General features: G+C 43.4%; 1 protein-coding gene across 2 annotated transcripts in view; it reads right to left on the bottom strand.

Annotated features, from left to right (window-relative positions):
• LOC147748341 (E3 ubiquitin-protein ligase TRIM39-like) overlaps window positions 1-22,071 on the bottom strand; it is an 86,220-nt gene extending 64,149 nt beyond the window's left edge. For both annotated transcript variants that reach the window (XR_015309274.1, XM_086960429.1), the window contains exon 1: window positions 21,591-22,071. Coding sequence is in view for 1 of the 2 variants with exons in the window: in XM_086960429.1 (XP_086816555.1) it covers window positions 21,591-22,004 (414 nt within the window). In the remaining variant the exon portion in view is untranslated. The remainder of the gene's footprint in view (window positions 1-21,590) is intronic.
• Window positions 22,072-26,301: the final 4,230 nt, after the last annotated feature.

The raw sequence follows: 26,301 nt of genomic DNA, 5'->3' as shown, positions 1-26,301 counted from the left end.
ATTTAAGCCGGAATGTCAAACAAAAGGGAATTCAGATACGCTGAACAGGGGAAATATCCTGCGACTAATCGAAGAGATACCAAAACTAAGGGGAATTACAACAAGTGACCTAAAGGCTGTAGAATTCATTCAAGGAAACAAAAATATGAATTCAGAAATAAGCAGTACCACCTGGGCATCTAAAGAAATAGCTGAACTTATTTTCTCAACTAGGACACACTTTTCAGAATGGGGAATAACTTTAGAGCGTCAAACAGCAACAAAATATCCATTCCCCTTATTAAAGAACAAGATTTCTCAACCCAACAATGCAAAGGAAACACCCCAAACAATCTTGAGGGGAGCAAGAAGCAAATCAATCTCCGAACAAGATCTGAGTAGCACTAAAACAAAGCAACAATACCAGGGTTTGAAGGAACATAAAGACTGGTCTTGGTTGGCACAGGCACTAAACACCCATCGATCCTGATGTAGGCAAAGTAGCAGAAAGAACCCCAAGACAAAACACCAATCTAACCTTAAAATCAGAAACAAAAATAAAGATTTGTTCATGGAATGTACATGGTTTTAAAGAAATGTCCCAAGACCAAGAGACAATAGAATACCTGAGCAAATTTGAAATAATACTACTCCAAGAAACATGAAATGTAACCCCGAGACAAATATTGGGGTATGAGGAACATCACACAATGGCAGAAAAATTTGCAAAATAGGGACACCCAAGGGGTGGTCTGTCCATTTTTATCACGAATAATTTAGATTGGAAAACCGAACTGCTCCAATTAGGGGAGAACTGGTTACAAGTGATCAAAGTAGAGTCCAAAGTAAGCAAAAAAAGCCCTGGATGGAATTTACTAATTATAAATCTATATATCCACCCAGACAAGGCTACAAAAGGGAAAAAAGTTCATACTGTAATAAATTTGATAAAAACTTTACACAGAACTTACCAATCCCATGAGATATTTATCTCGGGTGACTTCAACTGTAACCTAATAAAAACCAACCGGACCAAGGACAAAGTTTAGAAACTTTGGAGCGATCTGGAACCCCTAGGCTTAACAATTTTAAATGGAAACACGGAGGGAGACATACCCGCCAAGACCACTTTCACCAGCGATAAAAGGAACTCCACTATTGATTTCACCCTAACAAGTAAGGAACTAAGAAAGAACATAGACCACTTTGAAATAAAAATCCGACCAGAGAGCGATCACTCCCCACAAGAGACAATAATGAGGAAAAACATCGAGGAGAAAACACAATTAGAATATCTGACAGCAATTCCGGAAATATATAAATTGAATAAAATTAAAAGCAAGGGCCCAGTAAAAAAGGAGATAATGAACGCAGTTTTGGAACACGAAAAATCTACGAAGGCCTTTGAAAATCAATCACCCATAACTAAATGGGAGAATTTACACAAATTTGTGCTGGGAAAATTTGCGATAAACACATCAGTAATTCATGGCCACAATGCAAATACCGAGCCATGGTATAACACTAAACTAAGAGACATGAAAAAAGAAATTGCGAAAAAACTAAGAAAAAAGGCCGCAGAAAACAGGATAGGAAAAAAAGTAGACAACAACGACATACAAAAAATGAGGAAAGAATACAAAGAGGAGGGCAGAAAAGCTAAACAATCCCACACAGAGAAAATCTGGGAAGAGCTGTGAAGGACTAGTAAATTAGCAAATAGTGGAGAATTCTGGAATGTAATAAATAAACTTTCGAAAGGAGCAGGTGGTCAACTTAAAATAGGAATAAGTGAACCAACATGGGCCGCTTATATTGATATTCTGTATAACATCCAGAGCTACCCAATCAACAGAGAAGCATTCAAAAATTTAAAAAACGGTATAGAACAAAAAGATTCAGTTCTTGAACAAAGAACATATGACCAACAGGACGGCACTGACAAAGATGAACAAAAGCCGCTGATAACTATCAAACAGCTAACTGACCTAATAAAGAAAATGAAAGCGGAAGGAGCAGCTGGACCGAATGGAATGCCAAATGCCTTATTCAAATATGACACCGACTTCTGGGCAACATACCTAACACCATTATTTAATTATATTCATAAAGAAAAAAAGATCCCACTGTCCTGGCAAGGAAACATCTTCCACCCAATATACAAAAGTGGATGCAGAATGGAACCAGGGAACTATAGATTAATAGCTTTAATCGACGTGGAGGCAAAGCTCTTTTCATCTTGTATATTGTCTCTTCTACGAAAATGGACAAAGGAAAACAAAATCATACCCAAATTCCAAACCGGTTTCAGAGAAGGTATGGGCTGTTTAACCAATCTGTCTGCTCTGTCATTACTAATCGAAGGTGCAGGGAAAAGGAAGACCGGATTAATAGCCTGCTATATAGACTTGAGATCCGCTTTCGACCGAGTGCCCAGAAGACGCCTATGGAAAAAACTGGACCAGTGGGGTCTTCCGAAAGCATTAAAGGAAACAATAATGGCACTATATAGCGGAACATGGGCAAAAGTAAAACTGGGAGACGGAAGAAGAATATCGGCAGAACAAAAAATAACTAACGGACTCAAACAGGGCTGCGTACTTGTCAAGATCCGACACGCTTCTCCTCGGAGCTGTGTTGAAAGTACCAAACCCGCGATCACGCAACCCACCCGTGACCCAGCATAAATCACAGACCAATAGGAGGGTTCCGCAATCGCGGGAAAGGAAGGGGACAGCGGGGAGGGAGATCTGAAACGATAAAGAACACAGGATTTAGTTTCACACTCCTCCCTATCTACTCTATGACAACAATGCACTCTATAGAAGTCAATAGGATTCCCTTCCCCAACTGATACTCAAGCCTACCTGTAAAGGAAAATTCTAAATCTTTATATGCAGGAGAGAGAGGGAAGGTCCTATCAGTGGCAATAATCTGGTAAGGAAAGAACACACAGGTACACGTATTACACCACAAATGTACCATAAACCATAGGTTGCTTATCCCACCTCACATACCAATACTTGACCAGAGATTGTCTTGATCCACTCTTTCGTTACAAGGTACCCCCCTGTTTCCTCTCCTGCAGTATGAAAAGAAAACACAAGCAAGTTGTGGAAAAAGAAACATGGAAAATTATATCGAGCTGAAGGTTAACTGCACCTTTCAACTGATTCAGTTCAGCACACCAAAAGGTATCAACATTGAAATAAAGGTGAAGTGCCAAGTACTAGTCCGTTATCACAGTCTTGACTCTCTCACCAAAACATGTGAGTCCCAAATAGTTCAGTAAACTTCCAAACTCTGCAAGTGATTGCGTTCTGTATCCAAGGGACATCCAACAAATAGAAGCGCAGCCGCGCTTCCCAAACCCTCGGAACACAAACACTTAGCCTCCGGAAAAAGATCACCGAGAAATGAAACTGACAAACACAGCTGTGTCCGTCTCTCCCGGAATCTTTACAAAGATCCAGCAACAGTACAAAACGTGTCTCTGGCGTCGTGAGTTCCCCGCCGGAAACACACTGTTAATCCTTACTCACGGTTTCTTTTCAGAAATGCACAACAGCCCTTCAGTCCGGCTCACCAGAATTATCGGCTCCGTTTGTGCCGGTCGTGTGGTTTATGTTTCCGGATTTGCGCGGTAACCTCTCGCGCTATTTCACCCATGGCCCTTTGGGGATTGTAGTTCGATCCTTCAAGGCCTCTGATCCCCACGCATTGCGCGGACAGCGGACCAAAACGGACCGATTCTGACAGTACTTTCCCCAACCCTTTTCAACATATATCTGGCCGACTTGAAAGACCAACTCAAGAACGTGAACGGACACCCGCCCAAATTGGCAAATGAAAGCATTCAATTCCTCCAATACGCGGATGATATTGCAATCCTAAGTCAAACACCAATAGGCCTACAAAGAACAATAGCCGAATTAACAGGTTATTTTGAGAGAGAAGGCCTGTAACTAAACATCAAAAAAACAAAAGTGGTGAGATTAGCGGGCACCAGTAAAAGATCTTTTAAGTGGTTCACAAATGGCAGACACATTGAGGAAGTAACGGCTTACAAATACCTAGGGGGTCACAATAAGCAAAAACATGTCCCTTTCAACTCAAAAAAGAATAATCGCTGCAAAAGCACAATCACTGAGCTTTGCGTACAAAGTTCTCCAAAAGAAACTGCAATGTCCATCACACGACCATCTGCTAAATGTAATGGCAGCCCAAGTCCTACCCTCTCTCATACGGTCTGGAAATATGGCATGGAAAAGAAGCTGCCATTTTAAATACCCTCCAGACAAAAATATATAAATCCGTGTTTCACCTACATAAAGGATCGGCCCCGGCCCAAATCAGGCTGGAATTTGGTTTGCAAAATCAAATATACCAAAGGAAAGCAGCCCTAGCGAAATGGTGCTGGAAACTGAGAACAATTTAGAAAAGGGGGTGGTGATGAACAGAGTGTCTGAGTTAAACAGACCACTCTTACCCAGTCAAAAGATCAGGGCTTGATCCATCACCGTTATTTATCTCACTGCCCCATCCCAGCTCAGAACCTGGCTATATGCAAATCAGTCTGTCCCTGGCCCAGTGCATCATGGGAACAGGGCAGACTAAACTACCAAGCCAATTCTTCACCAGAAAGGAGACAAGCTACCGGGGACCGGTTTCTGGCATTTCAGCCTTCTTCGGCCCGGCTTGCTTGAATCCTGATGGAGCAGTGAGAAAGGGACTCATGTCTGAGTATACCCTGCCACACCTATAGTGGCCTGTGTGAGAGTATTCTGTTTAATTCAGAGACTCTGTCCCTCACCACCCCTTGTTGGAAACTGAGAACGGCGGAAAAAGGATCCTTTAACAATTTATGTTGGCAAGAAATTAAAAAACAATACGACCAACAGGAATCTAACTCATGGGGCAATGATCTGCGAGCATCATTGGAAACCCTCAAAATGGAGGAGATCTGGAAGAATCCGCCAGAAGAAGCTGCCTTTAAAAAGATCTGCAAGCTAAATGCAAAAGCCCTATCTTTGGTTGAAGATAAAAAGACTCTGGCCAAACGGCGACATGCATGGACTATTCTAAACTCGTACAAATGTTTAAAACCTCAACCCTACCTCGTGGCGCACTTCAGGCTATCCTTAAAAAGAAAATACAGGGCCCTCAGAATGGGTGATCATTTCTCCAAAGACTTGGTTCCATCATGGAAGGACACACATCAGGGACCAAGATGTAGACTATGCGATTATCACAGTGAAACTCTGTGCCATCTCCTGTGTACATGTGTGCCCTTACAAGAAAAGAGGAAAACCTTATTGAAACCAATTTTTAACATGCTACAGATTCGTACCTGCAGGCAAGCTGTGATCAGCTGGATGGGAGGAGGTTCAAACATCCTAGCATGCCGCGGGGTAAAATTTATGAATTTTGTAGAGTCTCAGCTTCAAAAAGCAGAATTAGACCACAGATAAGGTCTGAGACAAAGTGGGTAATTAATGAACGAGAAAATACATTTTATCTAAATGAACTTTTAACTTGCTGCTATTTTATATGGAATTCTTTTTTGTATATGTATGCTTTATGGTTATGACTAACTAAATAAAGTGTGGCTGTCCTTTCTTTCCTTTCCTAATGCCTACATGAAACAAATTTGTCCAGTAGATAAAGTTTTAAACGGGCAATACTGTGGAGAACTGAGCTAAAAGTGAACTGGTGTTTTTTGACACTCCCCTATTGGCTGCCACAGTAGGCTCAATGCACAACAATCACCAAGCCTACTCTTTTAGTGAGGACCGTATTTGATGCTCCATGCATGTACGTGCACAGCAACACAGGCAAATGAAAGCTGCAAATACAGAAATTCAACTTCGACCAGAAGACATGAATTACTGGAGTCGCAAGTGAGCTCAAGAGAAAACACACAATGGCACGTAATTAACCAATTTTATTAAAGGAATGAGTTGATTCTTTCATGCCAAGTAGAAAACAAACACAGAAATGCTACATATGCCGGTCCACAACGGAGAGAAATTCGCGTTAACAAATCACCAAAAAGTAATGTGAGGCACCAGCATTTGGAGCTCAATAAAGTACGTTCCTTGGGACACAGTTCGCCAAGTTACTCAATGGTGCAAACCTCTTAAACAGCTCCATCTAGGGCGGATTCAGAGTGTAGATTTTTTTTTAGCTATTGTAGGCGCTGTAAGTCGGTCATTGGTTTTAACACAGTGCAATAATAATCCATCCTCAAAGGTATGTTGGCTTTGCCAATAAATAATTCAGGCCTACTGCTGTTTTCATACCGTTTCAGGCACGGGCTCACAGCTGTTATACATTTGCTTTTGTAATTTGCGCACTTGTAATTTTCTCTTCATGTATCTTTACTGTTCCTATTGTGAAGCGCTCTGACGCCCTCGGGTAAAGTCCGCGCTATATAAAAACTATATAAAAACACTAAAATTAGTCACATGAAATAATAAAAACTCACTGCCGCAGCCCGGCTTGAACAGGAAGCCAGGCAACCTTTGTTGGGACGGAGGCGGGGCCGCAAAAAGACAGGAAGCAGACGGGAGCCTACCCCGCGCTCCTGTGCTGAAGCGCTCCTGTGCCCGTCAGCCGGAAGATTTGCGTGTCAGCTAGCAGGGCTCCCGTGCTCGTGGAGAGCCCCGCCTGCTGCTGAGGATGACCCGCTGCCTGCCGAGGGAGAGAGGGAAACACGAAAAGAACCCGGTGAGTGGGGTGTGAGGGGGGGGGATGTGTGCGCACGTGCGTGCGTGCAAGTGTGTCTGAGTGTGTGTGCTTGTGCGCGTGTGTGCCTGTGTGTGTGTGTCTGTGTGTGCGCGTGTGTCTGTGTGCCTGTGTGTGCGCGTGTGTGTGTGTGTGTATGTATGCATGTGTGCGTGTGTAAAAAGAGCCCGATGACTGGTGGGGGGATGGAAAGCGAAAGTAACCAGCAGGCTTGCAGTGGAGACAGGCGATGGGTGTGCGCGCGTGTCTTTCAGTCTGTGTGGTGTGGGGGCTGGCTGTGTGCGCACGGGAATATGGGCATGGCGCCATGCGCGCCCACGAGGAGGAATCTGAGACAGCGAGGCGCGTGGGCGATCGCTGTCTCACATTCCCCGGAACACGCCAACAATAGGTCCATCGCTACGCTCGACCTAAAAAGGAAAATACTCGCAGGAGTACATAAGGACACAAATCTCACCCCAGTTCCCCCTGAATCCACTGCTGGACCGGCGTCCAGATTTTCCCTTCTAGGGCTCTTTTTTTCCGCCCCTTTGTTCTATAGATGGCGTGTTCTAGATTATACATAGCTAACACGCGGGCCCTCCAAATGCAAAAGGATGGAGGTTCTGGACTAATCCAATCTTGAGTAATGCATGCCTGCAAAATTGCCATAGAAATAAATATCAAGTTTCTCTTTCCTTCTACCGATGTAGCCGAGGACACCCCCATCAGTACTAACTTCTCTGTCAATCTTACTGGAGATCCAAGTAATAAAGAAAGAAAAGATTGAATTGCAGACACTAATGGGGTTAGGTGTGGACACAGAAAAAACATATGTGCAGCATGAGCCGCAAACAATCCACATCTACTACATGATGTACCCTCTGTTGTTCCCCATTTTGATATTTTTGCAGGCGTGTAATATAAATCAAAAAGGGCCATATAGTGCTGTGTGCGCATTCTGTATGTCAGGAGAATGGAATTGGCCAAGGAAATAGATTCCTCTACCATGATATTATCAGAGCCCAGCTTCTCAGCCCGTCTCATTTGATAAGTCAGTATGTCATCTGGGCAAGATGATAGTAATAAATTATAGAAAAAACCAATCCTTTTTTTGCTATACATACTATCTATCAAGGGACTCCTCTGCAGACCAGAACGTTCCAAAGAAGTTAAAGTATTAAGAAAGCTATGCAACTGCAGATATTTAAAATAGTCAATATTTGTAAGATTGAACTTGAGTTGAAGGTCTGAAAAAGACATCATATGATTATTCTGCCATAAGTCACCAAGACAGTGAATACCACAATTGCGCCATCTCGTCATAATGTGATCTCTAAAAATAGGAGGAAAGATATATGGTGACATCAAAGGGGTATATCTCAGAATTTTTGGGATCCCAACGTGGCGCCTGATTGACTTCCATACCCTGAACACCGCTTTCAGAGTCTTGAATTTTTTTTTGTAGTAGTAGCTAGGTTCTACATTTTTTATCAGGCACCCACGTGACTCGACCCCCAATGCAAATTCATATGTTGATGGGGCATGAGAATCTAAAATTTGTGCCTTTGCACCTATTATTAAGGGAGTAATAAACTGTAGTACAGAGGCAAAATAATAAAACATGAAATGTGGAATACCCCACCCACCCACCCCTTGCCTTTGGAAGAATCATCTTCTTATACGGTCTGCGCTGGCGTTTATAGCCCCACAGAAATCTAATTGCCATCCTTTCTAGTTGTTTTACCTCATGCGCGTGGGCCGTTTTCCCGCTGTGCGCTGAGTTATAAAAAACCTGCGTTACATGACGAGCTCAGCTCGTCATGAGCATACGACAGGCGTAACTCATGACGAGCTGAGCTCGTCATGAGCGTCGAAGGGGTTAAAACAACTAAGAGGAAATTCAAGAGGCACTGTTCTAAATAAATATAACAGTTTCGGGAGTATCAACATTTTCAAAACGTTATTCCTCCCATATAAAGAAAGATGCAAATGATCAATACGCTCCAATGTGTAATGTAATGTAATGTAATGTATAGGCATTTATATAGCGCACTACTTACCCGGAGGGTCCCAAGGCGCTTCGACCGCTGCGAAACCCTTCCTGGCTTCCCTGAGAGATGGTCCCTTAATGGGTATCTCCAGGGTGAGACCAGGCATCCCTGGCGGTCTGGTGGGGCCGTTAGTGAAGATGAGGCAAGCTAATGCCCAGAGTTGCCGAGTTGGAGTTAGCTTTTTTAAGAACTAGATTAAAATTGAGTTCTGGAATGACGAACACTGGGGTTGTAATCTTAATACCCAAGTATGTCGCAGCAGAGACAGTGTTAAGATGTGCAGGAGGGTTCTGGCCCACAAATAATGTTCGGGTTTTGGACATGTTCAATTTATAGCCCGAAAAAGCGCTGAACTGAGTTGCAAGCTCTTCGATCTTTGGTATTGCCTTTGCGATGTCTGTGGTGGTCACCACCACATCATCCGCGTAGGCGAGGGCTCTATATTTGGTATTTGCAACTTCTATGGGGGCTATATCCTCCGCTTGATTCAATTTATTAAGAAAAAGATCAATGTAGATGGCAAAAAGAAGCGATGAGGACGGACAACCTTGTCTTGTACCTCGACAAATGGGAAACAAGCCAGATTTGTTAACCCCAAGTTTAATACAAGAGAATGGTGACTCATACAGAGCTTTTAATGCAGCAATCATCTGTAGACCAAACCCTTTCAGAAGCAGATCCCAGAGGTTGGGCCAGGCCACCCTGTCGAATGCCTTTTCGACATCCAACAGGGTGATCCCTATGGCCGTGTTAGTCCCCTGCGCCCAGTCTATTAGGAAAATAACCCTCCGGACATGATCCGCCGTATCCAGGTTGGGAATAAACCTGTGTTGCCAACGTGACACTATACAAGAAATTACGCCTGAGATTCGAGAGGCTAAAATTTTTTAAAAGACCTTACTGTCGGCATTAATTAGCGAGATCGGCCTATACGAGGCCGGGTTAAGGGGAGGTTTATCTTTTTTAAGAAACGCCATTATAGTCGATTGTCTCCAACAAGCTGGAGCATTCCCTTTCTGTGCTTCTAGAAAGGTAGCCAGCAGATCTTGTTTTAGTACATGCCTAAATATAAAAAAAAACTCCAGAGGGATACCATCCGGTCCCATATCTTTGCCGACAGCAAGAGAGAGTAAGGCCGCCTCAATTTCCTCCCATGTGATATCAGCATCCAGAGACTCTGCCTGGGCGGTGGTTAATTTTGAGATGTTGTCAAAAGTAGTAAAATTCAGAATAGAATCGCTGGAGTACACTTAGGTATCCTGCTCATACAGCTTGGTATAGAACTGACGAAAAACCTCCAGAATTTCCTCAGAGTTATTATGAATCTGGCCTGTCTCATCCTGTATAGAATTAATAGAGTTGAGTACCTCTTTTTGTCTTATCTTTTTTGCCAAAATCCTACCGAGTTGTCCCCCATTTCATATATATGTGATCTAAAGATTGCCACCTCCTCCGCCAGTTTGGTCGCAAATATCTCATACAACCTTGATTTGCGTATGGCAAGGGTAGTTTTAATATGTCCCGAATCTTGTGACATATTGATAGCAGTAACTAATTTTTCGTCCCATTCCTGTACCGCCTTATAATATATAGCAAGTTTATTCCGGGTATTTGTTTGCTTGTTAAGAGAATACGCTACCGTCTCCCCACGTACTCCGGCTTTAAAAGAATACCACACATTTTGAACAGAAGCACTTCCTCTGTTAAACTCAAAAAATTCCCTGATCCACTTACCCATGTACTCTATATATGATGGGTCTGCTAACAATTTCCGCTCAAATGACCATGATCTTACTTCAGATGTATGCCCGGGATCTTTTTTAACCTCTATCAGCACCGAATTATGGTCTGAGATTATTCGAGGAAATGTTTCATTTATAATATTATTAATGAGCCCAGAAGTAACAAAAAAATAATCCAACCGAACAAATTTCTGATGTGGCGCAGAAAAGAATGTAAAGCCCGGTGACAAAGGATTTTTAGCATACCCCACATCACAAAGACCAAAATCCACTACTAAGCCTCTTAATGCCTTATATGTCTTTTTTTTAGGCCTGGATATATTGAATCACCCCGAATATCCAAGCCGCCTTCAAAGTGGATATTTAGGTCTCCACAGATTATTAAGGGAGATGGCCAGCCAGCTAATTCTAATCTTAAAAAATTCAGAATATCGGGATCATCCGAATTTGGGGCATAAATTGAACATATTGTCCAAGTTTTGCTATCAATACTAATTTCTAGAATCATCCATCTACCATACTGATCTACTTTACTACGTTTGAGACACCCCAACCCTTTTTTCATGAGAATAGCCACCCCTTTTGTGGTGGTACCTTGACGGGTACAACCCAGTAGATGCAAACCCAGGTCGTTAAGTAAATGCCTATTATTCCAGGTGAGATGCGTTTCCTGGAGACACAATAAGTCTATCCACATGCTCTGTATTATTTGTGCACAGACCCCCTTTTTTCCCTGTTATTGAGACCACATATGTTCCAAGAACCGATCCTCAATTTGCCCATCATAATAATTTATTCAGAGAATACATCGTTAATACCCCAACTGTATCTGTATTGATCTGTAAACCCCCTTCAAGAAAATCAGATTTTTATAATTCATGATGCATCTCAAATCTCTCTCAATAACAATGTTTCTGACCTTGCTTGCCCCCACCTCACCCCTCCCCATCCACCCTCTACCCCCCTTTCCTCCCTCAACCCCTCCCTGACCCCAACCCACAAAGGGCAAAGGGACTGAATAGTCCCCGACATTGATACGTGAGAAGCATCATGTGCCTCGCGGCTCGCTTCCCATCACTTTAAACTTTTAACTTATGACCCTGCAACATACCAGAAAAATACATAATTCTGTTTCATTATCACCCAAAGAAGAAAAAAAAAAAGAACAGAACAAAAGGGCGCCCCTCCCAGGAGCCTACCCCCTTCACTTATAGCTGACCTAAAAAAAACAAGATTATACGACTGAGATAAAGAGACTATAGATCATAATGAAGCTAGTAGCTCTTTAGCCGCCCACTCCGAAGTTAGAAAGTATGATCTCTCTTTATAAATTACTTTCAATTTTGAGGGGTAAAGGAGAAAAGCCTGGGCGCCCTTAGCCTGAAAAGGTGGAATTAGTTGGCGGAATTGCCACCGCTGTTGGACAGTGGCATGGCAATAATCAGGGCGAACAAAAAACTCCAGGCCTTTCCCCTTACGTTTCCGATCCGGCCTGGCCAGGTCATAAAGACCCTCTCTAGTCAGAAAGTTGATTAGACAATCAGTATGGCTCTAGGTTTGGCATTTGCGGCAAGTCCAGCATTTTTTTGAAAGGGAAATATGTGAGCCCTTTGAAGTTCCATGTCCCACTTCCAATGGGATAGTTCCGGCAAGGCCTCCAAGAAAAGCTCACTGACAAATTGCCTAACATTCCCCCCCCTTGCTCCCCTCGGGTATGCCCAAGACTCGTACGTTATTACGCCTGGATCTGTTCTCCAGGTCAACCAGCTTCCAGTTGACCTCGTCCCTTAATCCTTCCAGAGAAGACAGCTGCGATTTTTGCTGGGTCATAGTATCTTCAATCGCCGAGATCCTTCCTTCCGCCTCTACAACTCTAGCGGTCATTTCATTGCAGGATTTGACCACACGCCTCAAGTTGTTTTGTAACCTGCGGACTGCTCCTTGAATACGCAAATTCTCTGCTCTTGTCTCTTTATCCGGTGCTGAAGCATAACCTGGTATAATGTACCCAAGGTGACCTCTGGAATCTGAGACCCATCTAGTAATTCTACAGGCGTGGTTAGTATTGGGGAGGCTAAGATATGGGACGTGGATCCAACATTGTCACCTTGTGCTTTGCGGACTGTGTTTTCTTCTGCCCCCACTCTGGTCTAACGGAGGGTGATCCCTCCATGACACCGTCCTCTTCATCCGCTGATCAGACTGTTAACACTTACATCATCTCTCCACTCTCCATCTAAGCTCTCTGACTCCAGGGCATTAGATAAGTCCAACATGGAATAGAAATTCCCAGCCGAGTCAATGCCTCCTGTGTATTGATACCAGCATGTAACGACCCTGGAGTCTCTTGCGTGATTGGCAAAGAAGAAATGAGCACTGGAGAGACAAGGACCTGCTCTGCAAGGCATTCCCAGCAACCTGTTTTACTTTCTACTTCAAAGTGCCAGTATTTCCCACATTCCCATCATTCACTGCGCAAAGAGACTCAGAAACCTGGATGGGAGCCATGATCTGCGGCGTATTTGAATCATTACCAGTTACTTGCCCGCCTTTGTCCGAAATTAAGCTCTTTTTCTTAAACATCCCAGGTCTTTTGGGAATTGCAATCCAAAAAATTCCCTGTACCCAGGACTCAAGTTAGCAATTATCTAACGGGCATGAGAACATTCTCCACTAGAATTTTCTATAGTAAAATTCTGGATATACCTCTTCGTAATTCTGTGTTTAGGTATTTATTGTCTCTAATGCCCCACTGTCCTAAACAAACACTTGATTTGTGAATACTAATAAGAAAAGGGGGGGGTTCACTATATATTCAACTCGGCGCAACCTATAATGTCAGCCCTAAATAGGACCATACAAACATCCACACATACACAGTTAGTACAGAAAAAATGTGTGGCGGAGAGGAAGGCACCTCACGGGCGAACACCCTCGGGCAATTTGGTCAGATGTTTACCAAATGTTTTGCCCCTTTCTCATCATAGGTGGCCATTCCTTTTTCCCGAATTTGTGAATCAGGTGAAGAAAAAGAGTTCAAGAAAAGGTGCAAAGCAAGGAGCTTAGAGCATGGCTCCTGACAAAAACAAAACAGAGTGAAAATAAAATCAACAGTCAAACCTCCTGAACCACTTTATTACTAACTGAGGTCTGGACTGCTGAGTTAAAAAGGCTGGTAGCTTATTGTCGCATACCACTACCTGCAACCGACATGTTTCACTGCCTACTAGATATTATGGCAGATTCATCAGGGTTAACACTCTGTTGCTGCACCCACTTCAGACATCTTTAAAACAGGAAGCTGCAGAGTTGAAAAACAATATAAAATATAATTAGAGCCCATTCTGAACCTAAACATTCTTAATGTTTAAATTCTTAAATCAAAACATTATCCTCCACCAGTTTACTTTGAATAAAAAATAAAATAAAGGGGAACTTTACCCTGGATCAGCTATGCTCAATCGTACCAGCTGAAAAGGTAGTTCTCCGCCTTACTGTCGGTTGTCGTATCAACCTGTAAATCATTTATCTGCAATAAGTACAGGAATAACATGCCCTTATCGTCATATTTCAGTGCTGTGCTGATCTTACTCAGTGGAGTCCTAGTCCCTCCAAACGTATAAGTTTTACCCAGAGTAAACATAATGTATTTCAACAGTGTATATCCTATTTATGTCAGACCTATTTGTACACAGAAAAGGTATCTGACTTAACCCCATTCTGGCCATTACTGATGTTAGTAACTTTGGTCCCCGACTGGAAACGTATAATATAAAATTTTTCACCATTTCCAAATCGTTCTGTACCCAAACAGAATTACTCACAGATCAAAAACGATGTTACAGCGCATTGTAACATTGTGAGCCCATTGCCCTTGTTAGAGATTCAAACTGCACCTAAAGTACGAAGAAACCGCGGGGCCGGTAGCACGAACAGCAACCCCTACGGGTCCTCTCCTTACTGTACAGCCTTTGATTCGGAGCGTTAAATCATCCCAGGAACATTTCCGAGATGGAGTACGCGCGATTTAAACACTCCGCGCCATAGCCCAAACAATGCACTCCCCGATCATGTGATCGGAAGGCCCCTGTCACGTGGTCTGGTACAGCGTAGCGTTAGTCCTGGAAGAGCAAATAGCCGGCTAATGCGGGGGCCATTTTAAAGTGGCAAATTCGTTAAATGTCCACATATATATTACCATGATCGTTACAACTCGGGGTATTATATATCATTCAAGGTCGTTATTTTAAAACAAAGATGTTATCGCACTAATCACTAATATGCTAGTGTTTGCGGATTACTAAGACTTTACCAAATTAAATGGTACTCGAAAATTTCCTTATTATTGGGGTATAAACAGGGATTGGTTACCCCAACTTCTGCCACTATCCGTTTTTAGATGTTAAAACGATGGGATACGATTAATCTTTTGGCATTTAATATACTATCACAAATGGTTGTTTACGTTCAAAAGGGAAGCCTCAACTCACAATAGTGTGGAGCCATTTGTATTTTTTATATCCATGTTGCAAGGAAAAAATGTGATCCCCAGAAAATTAAATATCAAGATTCACAGTATTTTATTTCCAATATTTCTCATGTTAGAGCCCTATGATAGAGCACAATATGATCGTTCGTACCTGTCAGTATTGCAACTGAGGAGGGAACACCGACAGCATAGAGTTAAACTTATTTAGGTGGTAAATAAGCTATTTAACTTTGTTCCACTCAAAAATTTCATTCAAACCCTGCTTGTCACTACCCTCTCTAAAAATCCATTTAGCTTCCTTTGTGATCAAGATTGATTCGGCATTGGTCGGGTTTCCCCTCACTGTCTCTAACACTGTCCATGTAAAGCTGTGTTTTTCTTGGTGACAATGTTGAACCAGTTTGGTCGTGAGTTTTCCTGCCCTGATGGTACTGAGATGTTCCTGTATGCGGACTTTTATTTTCCTCGTAGTGAGTCCAATGTTTTGTAGGCCGCATTGGACTCACTACGAGGAAAATAAAAGTCCACATACAGGAAAATCTCAGTACCATCAGGGCAGCAAAACTCACGACCAAACTGGTTCAACATTGTCACCAAGAAAAACACAGCTTTACATGGATAGTGTTAGAGACAGTGAGGGGCAACCCGACCAATGCCGAATCAATCTTGATCACAAAGGAAGCTAAATGGATTTTTAGAGAGGGTAGTGACAAGCAGGGTTTGAATGAAATTATTGAGTGGAACAAAGTTAAATAGCTTATTTACCACCTAAATAAGTTTAACTCTATGCTGTCGGTCTTTCCTCCTCAGTTGCAATACTGACAGGTACGAACGATCATATTGTGCTCTATCATAGGGCTCTAACATGAGAAATATTGGAAATAAAATACTGTGAATCTTGATATTTAATTTTCTGGGGATCACATTTTTTCCTTACAACATGGATATAAAAAAAAACAAATGGCTTCACACTATTGTGATTTGAGGCTTCCCTTTTGAACGTAAACAACCATTTGTGATAGTATATTAAATGCCAAAAGATTGATCGTATCCCATCGTGTTAACATCTAAAACCGGATAGTGGCAGAAGTTGGGGTAACCAATCCCTGTTTATACCCCAATAATAAGGAAATTTTCGAGTACCATTTAATTTGGTAAAGTCTTAGTAATCCGCAAACACTAGCATATTAGTGATTAGTGCGATAACATCTTTGTTTTAAAATAACGACCTTGAATGATATATAATACCCCGTGTTGTAACGATCATGGTAATATATATGTGGACATTTAACGAATTTGCCACTTTAAAATGGCCCCCGCATTAGCCGGCTATTTGCTCTTCCAGGACTAACGCTACGCTGTACCAGACCACGTGACAGGGGCCTTCCGATCACATGATCGGGGAGTGCATTGTTTGGGCTATGGCGCGGAGTGTTTAAATCGCTTGTACTCCATCCCGGAAATGTTCCTGGGATGATTTAACGCTCCGAATCAAAGGCTGTACGGTAAGGAGAGGGCCCATGGGGGTTGCTGTTCGTGCTACCGGCCCCGCGGTTTCTTCGTACTTGAGGTGCAGTTTGAATCTCTAACAAGGGCAATGGGCTCACTATGTTACAATGCGCTGTAACATCGTTTTTGATCTGTGAGTAATTCTGTTTGGGTACAGAACGATTTGGAAATGGTGAAATAATTTATATTATACGTTTCCAGTCGGGGACCAAAGTTACTAACATCAGTAATGGCCAGAATGGGGTTAAGTCAGATACCTTTTCTGTGTACAAATAGGTCTGACATAAATAGAATATACACTGTTGAAATACATTATGTTTACTCTGGGTAAAACTTATACGTTTGGAGGGACTAGGACTCCACTGAGTAAGATCAGCACAGCACTGAAATATGACGATAAGGGCATGTTATTACTGTACTTATTGCACCTAAATGATTTACAGGTTGATACGACAACCGACAGTAAGGCGGAGAACTGCCTTTTCAGCTGGTACGATTGAGCATAGCTGATCCAGGGTAAAGTTCCCCTTTATTTTATTTTTTATTCAAAGTAAACCGGTGGAGGATAATGTTTTGATTTAAGAATTTAAACATTAAGAATGTTTAGGTTCAGAATGGGCTCTAATTATATTTTGTATTGTTTTTCAACTCGGCAGCTTCCTGTTTTAAAGATGTCTGAAGTGGGTGCAGCAACAGGGTGTTAACCCTGACGAATCTGCCATAATATCTAGTGGGCAGTGAAACATGTTGGTTGCAGGTAGTGGTATGCGACAATAAGCTACCAGCCTTTTTAACTCAGCAGTCCAGACCTCAGTTAGTAATAAAGTGGTTCAGGAGGTTTGACTGTTGATTTTATTTTCACTCTGTTTTGTTTTTGTCAGGAGCCATGCTCTAAGCTCCTTGCTTTGCATCTTTTCTTGAACTCTTTTTCTTCACTTGATTCACAAATTCTGGAAAAAGGAATGGCCACCTATGATGAGAAAGGGGCAAAACATTTGGTAAACATCTGACCAAATTGCCCCGAGGGTGTTCGCCCGTGAGGTGCCTTCCTCTCCGCCACACATTTTTTCTGTACTAACTGTGTATGTTTGTATGGTTCCATTTAGGGCTGACATTATAGGTTGCGCCAAGTTGAATATATAGTGAACCCCCCCTTTTCTTATTAGTATTCACAAATCAAGTGTTTGTTTAGGACAGTGGGGCATTAGAGACAATAAATACCTAAACACAGAATTACGAAGAGGTATATCCAGAATTTTACTATAGTAAATTCTAGTGGAGAACGTTCTCATGCCCGTTAGATAATTGCTAACTTGAGTCCTGGGTACAGGGAATTTTTTGGATTGCATTTCATTGAGTGGAGGGCTTTCCCTAACAGTACCCATTTTTTCCCTCTAAGCTCCTCTTGTTAAATATTTTGGGAATTGCGCCAGACCTACAAGTCCCAGAATCCACCACTATTGCCTTTGTGGGAATGGATACATCAGCCTCGACAGCAAGTGTATTTGTAACTGACTCTACAGTTGAATTTTGCCTTTGAGACCTCGGAATGTCACCTGCATTGAGACTCACGGTTTCTTCGTTCCGCTCAGGAACCACTGCTGCCGCCGTGACCGCTCTAGTTTTTGGCTTTTGCACTTTGGCTGCTGTACCAGCACCGGAGGTGGGATTCTAGGGAGCCATCCCGCATCGACTGCTCCTCCTTCCCTGACAAGACCGGCAGCCCCTGGAAACCGCTAGGTGAAGATCCCAATCTGCCGCCTTCCTCCCGTCACTCAGCTCCGCTCCGCTGACACGCTCCAGCTCGGAAAAACGGGTGGAAACTGCCACGCCAACTGCAAGGACCGCCGATAACTACACCACAGATCCAGCCGCATCCCAGGTAAGCTGTTTTTAAGACCTCTCCAGATCGGGGCAGTGTCTTAACAAAACAGGCATAAATCCGGCATAGCTCCGCGATGAAACACTGATGGGAAGCGAAACACAGCGAGTGCACCTCAGCTGCTCACTCAGACGCAGCTTGCATCCGCCATCTTGCCCCCGGCACTGTCATTTACAATGCCAATAGCTTGAACTTGCGTAAGTGTGAGACCTATTGCATTGCAAATGCTTGTTAAAATCTATTCCTAGTTCTTTGCCGAAGCAATAGCATTCAGATTTGAAAGTGTGCACTATCACCACAGACCTATCGAGTTGACTTTACCCTAGTTGTCCTGTGTGAACTCCTGTGGTGTGCTTGAATTGAATTGAAAAATAATTTGTATTGCGCAGAACAATAACCCGAAGGTATCAAGGCGCCTAGCGAAAGGTCAAGAAAGACCAGAAAAGGAGACATTAAGACCTTAGACATATGCTTGCTTGAAGAGAAGGGTTTTTAAGGCAGTGCGAAAATTCTGTAGGGACGGGAGGGATCTCAGATCCAAAGGAAGTTCGTTCCACCACTTAGGAGCAAGGGTGGAAAAGGCTCTGCCGCCCCACCTGGCTTTTCGTACACGGGGGCTGCTAGAAGCAATTTCCCAGAGGAACGCAGGTTTCTTCGGGGGACATAGTGGGAAATAATGGATCCAATTCCAGTGTCGCTCTTTTTAGCAATGGCTCTGTAGGTCATACACAGAACCTTAAACCGGATACGCTGTTCTACCGGCAGCCAGTGCAGTGTTTTCCTGGCTGCAGTGGCTGAAGAGCGTCTGGGAATGTCCAGGACGAATCTGGCTATGGCGTTTTGGACTACCTGTAGGCGCTGCAGCTGTCCTTTATTAAGTCCAGCATACAGCGCATTGCAATAGTCCAAACGCGAGCCGATGAGAGCAACAGCTATTTGTTTTCTTGCCTGGAGGGAAAGATATTTCAAGCCCTATAAAAAAATATATAGATACAAACATGGCCTCGACTGAACAATTTTGCTAAAAGATTGTTTGGGTTTAATTTATGTATCCTTTCAACATAATCAGTCCAGTAAACACCTTGAGTACTAGTTCTATCTCAAAAGATACTTTTTTGTTATTGTGGTGCTTGGATGTTTGTGTTTTCTACAGTTTCCATGTATTATTTTCCTCATTGTTTGTGGTTCGTAGTTTTTATTTTCGTCTTTTTGTGAATTTGCTTTCTGGTCTCACATTCAATATTACATTATATGTATTATATTTTGAGGTGCTGTACCTTTTACACCCTTATTACACCCTCAGGAATTATTTTTGCACATTAATATTTTTACCACTATTATTATTATCATTGCACCCAAAGGGCCTTTAGGTGAGATGGCCCTAGAGGGTCCCGGTAACAATCTTAGTGTGTGAGTTTAGCCATAGCATCTTCTTATTCCCTTCTTGGGTCTTCCCTCCAGGAAGATTTCTTAACGTGCACTATTAATTGATCTGTGAATAACCTAGCTCTTGAATCCCACAACACAAGCTTGTGCACGTCAAGATACCAATGGCCTTCCCTTGCTGAAGTCACATGAATTCTGTGTTCAGGAGGGAGGTCACCACCGGAGCCTCATGGTCCTTTTGCTTGAAGGCACCTACCCTTTAGTGCAGGCTTGTCAGCTCAACTCTGGCTCACATCAGCCATGGTCTGCAAGTTAAAGCAGATTGGGCGAGTCTTCCACTTTCATATCTCTAAACCTGCTATATTCTTATTTGCACATTTATATACATTTGCTGTTTCTTGCTCCCCAAGTTCTTTCACCCGGAGATTGAATTTTCTGACTGCGACCTGGACCGAGGTCGAGAACACGCAAACACCTCAGTGGTCACTCAGCTGGCTGACCAATGGACCAACCTGGAGCCACAGGCAGTATGCAAAGACCCTGGTACCTTCTGGGCCAACAGATCAAACCTGTATGAGGGGAGTCATATTTTGACCGGAGTCACAATTTATATAGGCCGCATCCACTCCACTCAACCACTGGATGTGCTTTGCTAAACAGCAGGGCTTTCCAAAGTTGGTCCAGGAGGGCCGGATCCATGCCAGATTTTTAAGATACTCTAATCAAATGGGGGAAGGATCACTTGTCCTGCATAACGTCGGGTATGCCGGAACGGTTCTGACTAGTCCCAATAAAAAACCCTCATGCACGTGTTGTGAGTTTTGCGATGTTAAGCGGTATATCTTGGTTCTCCGCTGTCCCTCACACGTGTCTGCATAATCATAGGGTTTAGTTGTTTATGCAACCTCCATCCAGGAGGTGATACCCTCAGTTAAAGACAGTAGTGATCAGTGATAGTGACTGTGACGTGATACAGTGAAGGAGATGATAAAAATGTCTCTCTCATCCAGAAAAATTACTTTTGTTCATTCCGGTTTTTTGGAGGCAAAAGTTAAAATTAATTGCTGGTGAATAAGAGTGATTATGACTCTTTCACACTATATAAACGACCTACACCACAATTATAGTGTGAAAGAGTCATAAGGGACAGCGGAGAACCAAGATATACCGCTTAACATCGCAAAACTCACAACACGTGCATGAGGGTTTTTTATTGGGACTAGTCAGAACCGTTCCGGCATACCCGACGTTATGCAGGACAAGTGATCCTTCCCCCATTTGATTAGAGTATATAACTATAGGAAATTGGTCGGATCACATATTCCTTCCTTCCCTCCACATTGATCTTAGATTTTTAAGATAACTACATTTATCCAAATAGGGATATACTAAAAATCTGGCATGGATCCAGCCCTCCAGGACCAACTTTGCAAAACCCTGCTAAGCAGGTAGGAAATTTACTATACAACACTCCCCTATTATCACATCAGCAAAATGCTGTTCTCACTTAGCCTCAGGTACACTTTACTCTTTCTATATGCCATCCATGGGCCAAAGACGATACGTTCCCCAGAGTGGATGTACATACGCCCCCTTGTAGCTCACACACACACACAGTGATGTGTGTCATTCACAAACCTACCACACATAAGCCTGCCACCCTGATTGTGAATAGTGTAAAAAGCACCTGTTACATGACTCAACTCCCACACGGAGTACACAATATGATGACAATAAAAGAGACGCGTAACGCATTCTCTGTACCCTCCTCTGGAGCCACCTATGGTGGTGCACGGTGCAACAGTTAACTCGCGCGCGCCTACCTTGTAATCTTCAACCGCCTCGCTTATAGGAACTACGGTGTGAGTTCTGTGCTGCGCCGACCGGTCGCACACCACACATATCGGAGCCTGATCATCTTGACAGAATAACTTTAACTTTTCTTCGTGTTCCTGGCAGATGCTGGCGTCCTCGGCGTTTCTGGGGGAGATCTGAAGCTGCTGAATGCTAGCCACAATGTTGGCCAGCAAGGTGTTCACCCTCAGGATTCTCAGCACCGATCTGTGTCGACATTGGGGACAGATGCCGTTTCTGGATTGCTCGTCCCAGTAACTCCTTATGCAGCTGCGGCAGAAGTTGTGCCCACAGTCTGTGGTCACCGGGTCTTTGAAATATCCCAGACAGATGGAGCAAATAATATCTTCTTGGAGATTCTTCTCAGGCTGTGCAGCCGCCATTGCTTCGAGGAAGTAAGTGTGAGACGAAAATTCCCTTTCGTTTACTTACAGAGGCCGTCACTTACAGGAAGTGGGCGTACCCTGAAGCTACCACCGTCTGCTGTTTCACAGATGTTTTTCTAGCCAAGTTTCTTTTCATGTTTGCAAGAAGGTATTAGCCGTTACCACACATTGTATATTGCGGGAAATGTGTTCGGAATTCTATTTTCGCATGTGAGGATATACACATGTATATTCTGCATAAATATATTAATCATTTCATGAGAAAAAAAGTCAGCGCTCTTGCTAAGTATTTCGTTTTTTTCTCTTTGGTTAAATATTTGCCCCCTTAGGTTTGTTCCCTTGCTCTTACCCTGGTAAACCAATTGTGGAAGTTCAGGCAGTGGTTAATGTAGGCAGGTTCTTAGTTGTGACAGCCTCCTGCTCTTGACAGAAAATATACAAAGATTTCCTTGGTGTAAAGGTTAGTAAATATCCCCAAACCTGCATATTTTGTGGAGTATTCACACACTTCACGGGCATCCGCATTGCAGACAACCCTGCCTGGTTTCCAAAGGTTCCCACATCACTACTTGTTCCAGTCCAGGGTTTATCTATGCATTCTCTGACTTGTAGTCTTTCAATATACTACACCATTATAATACCAAGACAACAAGTCCCACTCTGCAATTTAAAAAACATGGACTGGAGCAGCTAGTGCAAGCATAGTCTATGAAACGTGACAGCTACACTTGGATACTTATTCCCACCTAATAAGATTTTCTCACACAAGAATATCTGTGACCCTAAATTCTTTTATAAGTGCCAAAGAAACTTTCTCGAACTGGAAAAGTGTTTTTTGATTCGTAAAAAGGCTTTCTGCCTGTGTAAATCACAGGCATATAGCATTGGGAATAGGTTATTTGATACATATCGCTACAATAATATGTCACTGTCTGTTTTGACAGAATGTCCCCTTTCATGGTATGTTGGGCATGCGTTGGGCATGTTCCCTTGTCCTGAATTCCCAACTGTATGTTTATCTGGTACCCTGACTTTTATTTTGGCCCTGACATTATCATGTTAATCTAACCCTGTGCACAGAGGCCTGGGCCACCTTGATTGTTGGAAATGTGCCCCTTCTGCATGGTTACCCTGTTTTTTCTTTGCCTTTTTTGTTGGCTGTAGAACTCAAAAATGAGTTATTTTGACAGGTCTAATTTGCAGTTAAATCCTGCACAGCCAGGATACTGTTGGGCCTGGATTTATGTTTTACAGTGCACTGCAGTGGATTGCACAATAAGTGCTGCAGCCCACTGTTAGCTTTTAATTTACCAGCCCTGGTTACATTTAGTACCATATGCTAGGGACTTGTAGGCTAATTATATAAACCAATCAGGTGTATACCAATTTCATCATGTTGCAAGGAGGAGAGCTTTACCATTGCTTAGCAGAGGTAAAGTGCACAGAGTTCTATGTCGAGTAATAATAGGGTTCTGCGAAAACACAAAAAAGTCCAGGGTGACCCAGCAGAAAGGGCACTTTTCCATCAAAGCCCCCCAACAAAAGCTAGGTTAGGCGAATCAACTCCTTGATGGCATTCCCTGCTCAGGAGATAGAATATGGACAATTTTAATTTTCTGTAGTGGCATTTTTCTGTTCTGTGTCACTCTAAATCTATCTGTACCATTCTGTTACCATTCTACGAGGCCCCTGGACCGGGAAGCACTCCACCTCATCTGCAGACCCTAACTTCGAGCAGCACTACGATAGTACCACCATGGTCAACAAGGTGATGAAAACCTCTGCCTTCAAACAGAGGCCAGTGACAGCTATCAGTGTCAAGAGCCAGGCCCATGACCCTCCAGTGCCAGTTCGAGTTTCCATTCTGGAGCCTTGGGCAGGCCTCACTTCCAGCCAGGGGGCGATCAAAGAGTCCCTCCGTAGGTCCTGAAGTCTCTCTGGCCTCTTAGGTTTTTCAGAGTGGGGGCTTCACCCTCAAGTAGTAGACATTCCCTTTCCACTCCCACTCCTGCCATCACAGGGTTAGTATCCTGAGACTGGCTTCTCGGTCACAGGTCTGTTCTCTGAGACTGACCAGATGGCTGGCAGTTCAGGAGCTCTAGGGGGGAACCACACACCACTCAAGGGTGAAACGCTCTCTGTGTCATGCAAGGTCTGGCTGGGGACAGGTCTCCTGTCCTCTGTCACTATGATAGCTCAGGCAGCACATCCAGGTCAGAAATGACTTCCTCTGGACCATTTTACCCCCCACCCACCACCACCATTCCAGGGATACTAGGCCATAGGGCCAGTATTACTCTACATACCTGTGCATACCTGTCCTTGGACATTCCGCTCTGGGGGAACCCGCTTTTTCACCACTATAGTCTAGCTGGCACAGGTATCCCTCAAAGCAGTGACAGGGAATCCAGTCATTATGATCAGGTGAAAGTGAAAACTCACACCCTCAGGGATCACCAACTTACCTTCTTGGTCCACTTCCTAACTAAGGGACACTAGGGTGGGCTCTAACCTCTCTTTCTGGGGACAGACTCCCCCCAACGCTGCATTGGCCACCCCTGTGGAGTGCCCTCCTTTGGATGGTTTCCCAAGACGGCTAGCACTGCCCTTCCCGTGCCCCAACTGGTGACAGTCATACCACCTGGGCAAGAAAATGGGCACCCTGGGCTTCTGCCCATCAGAACCTCCCCCTTTATGCTCCTAAGGGTTCTGGGAATCTTTTCCCACCAATCTCTTTTGGGGCCCTTTGTGGAGCTTCTCTGTTTTATCCTGAACTCCTGCTAACGGGGACCTTAACCACCCTTCTCGTGTACCAAGATAAATGTTTCAACACTCTGGTGCTGATCCAAAGGTCAGCTACCTTCCCAATCTTGTGGGGCACAGTAACCTTGAAATCAATTATGTTATGTCAGAACTCTGCAAAACATATTCTCAGTATCTGCTCCTGCCATGATTAAATAATAAAGCCCACAATACTCATTTACTTTACTGCTCTTCACCGAACCTACTAGTGCTGTACCCGATGATTCTGAAAAGCATATCCATGACTAGTGTGACTGCTTCTGGCTATCCCTGAAGGGCATACTCCTCTAAGGTTAACCCGAACATCACAGCAAGGGTTTCCTTCACAGGGTTAGATCTAATCCTGTCAACGTTCCCAAGGGCAACAAAGTATCCTACCTATAGTTGGCATGTGCTGTGGGAAGCTAGCTCCCTAGTCCTTCCCTGAGACTCTATGCATGCAAAATGCCACCTCTTAGGCCTCATATCACTTGTCAATATCATCCCCCATCACATAGGCAGACACCAGGTCTTTGGGGATGTGGTCCCTTTTACCTCCTCTAGGTACTTAATTTTCACTCTCATTATCCTCACGGGAATCTGTGACCCTCCTGGCTTTTGGGCAGTGTTCTTTGTGGGTTACTTCATGAGCCTCCAACCTTTTTGTCTCCTGGACCCTTGCTGCTCCTACAGCTTTCCTTTCCTCCAGTATGGCCCAGTTGCAGCTTCAGGGCCCTCCTAGCTGTTCTCCAGCTCTAACTGTGTCAGGCTGCTGGAAGATGCCACGCTCACTGCTCTGGACAAGGCATGGGATCTGGCTCTGTAGATTCCTCCTTCCCTGGCACTGAAACCTCTGCAGGGTCATCGTCTTCTTCCTCTGCTTCTTGTTCTGCTCCATTCTTGTTTCATTCTTGAGCACGGGCCTGCAGCAGGCAGACCTCCTTCCAGGTTCTGAGAGCTATATATCAGGTACTCTTCTTTATTAGCCCATATGGCCGCCTTAAGAACTCTCTCCTTGCACAGCTTCTTCAGCTCTGCCATGTCAAGACTCTAAATGTTGCTCAGATCCACTTCCATACTTTTAAACATCACCAGTGCAAAAAGCCAAAGGGTAGGCGTGAGATTTAGGATAAATCGAAAAATGGGAATTAAAAAAACAGAGGTCAATTTGAAAAATAAAAGGCAATTTTGATAAAAGTTTACTAAGGGATTTGTGAGTGTAACTTACATCACAGAGTGTCCCATCAAAAACACAATTCCTGAATCCCACTGCTGAATATCAATGTGATAAATTGGGCTATTAGTTGAGGAAGACGAGCACCCACCTCAAGTAATAATCACAATACATGTCAGGGTCTATCACTAAAGTCATTAAATAAACCTGAGCTCAAACTCTTGGTAGTTATAGCACAGAGCCGACAGGCTTACCTTAGAGGCAATGTGTAAAGTGTATATGCAGTACTAAAACAGTTATATGGCCAAAATCCCAAAAAATAAAAATCCAACAATGAAT

Source organism: Lissotriton vulgaris, chromosome 1_1 (assembly GCF_964263255.1).
Source record: "Lissotriton vulgaris chromosome 1_1, aLisVul1.2, whole genome shotgun sequence".
Lineage (NCBI taxonomy): Eukaryota > Metazoa > Chordata > Amphibia > Caudata > Salamandridae > Lissotriton > Lissotriton vulgaris.
Note: the sequence above shows the minus strand (reverse complement) of the source record. Positions and strands in the feature narration are given on the sequence as shown.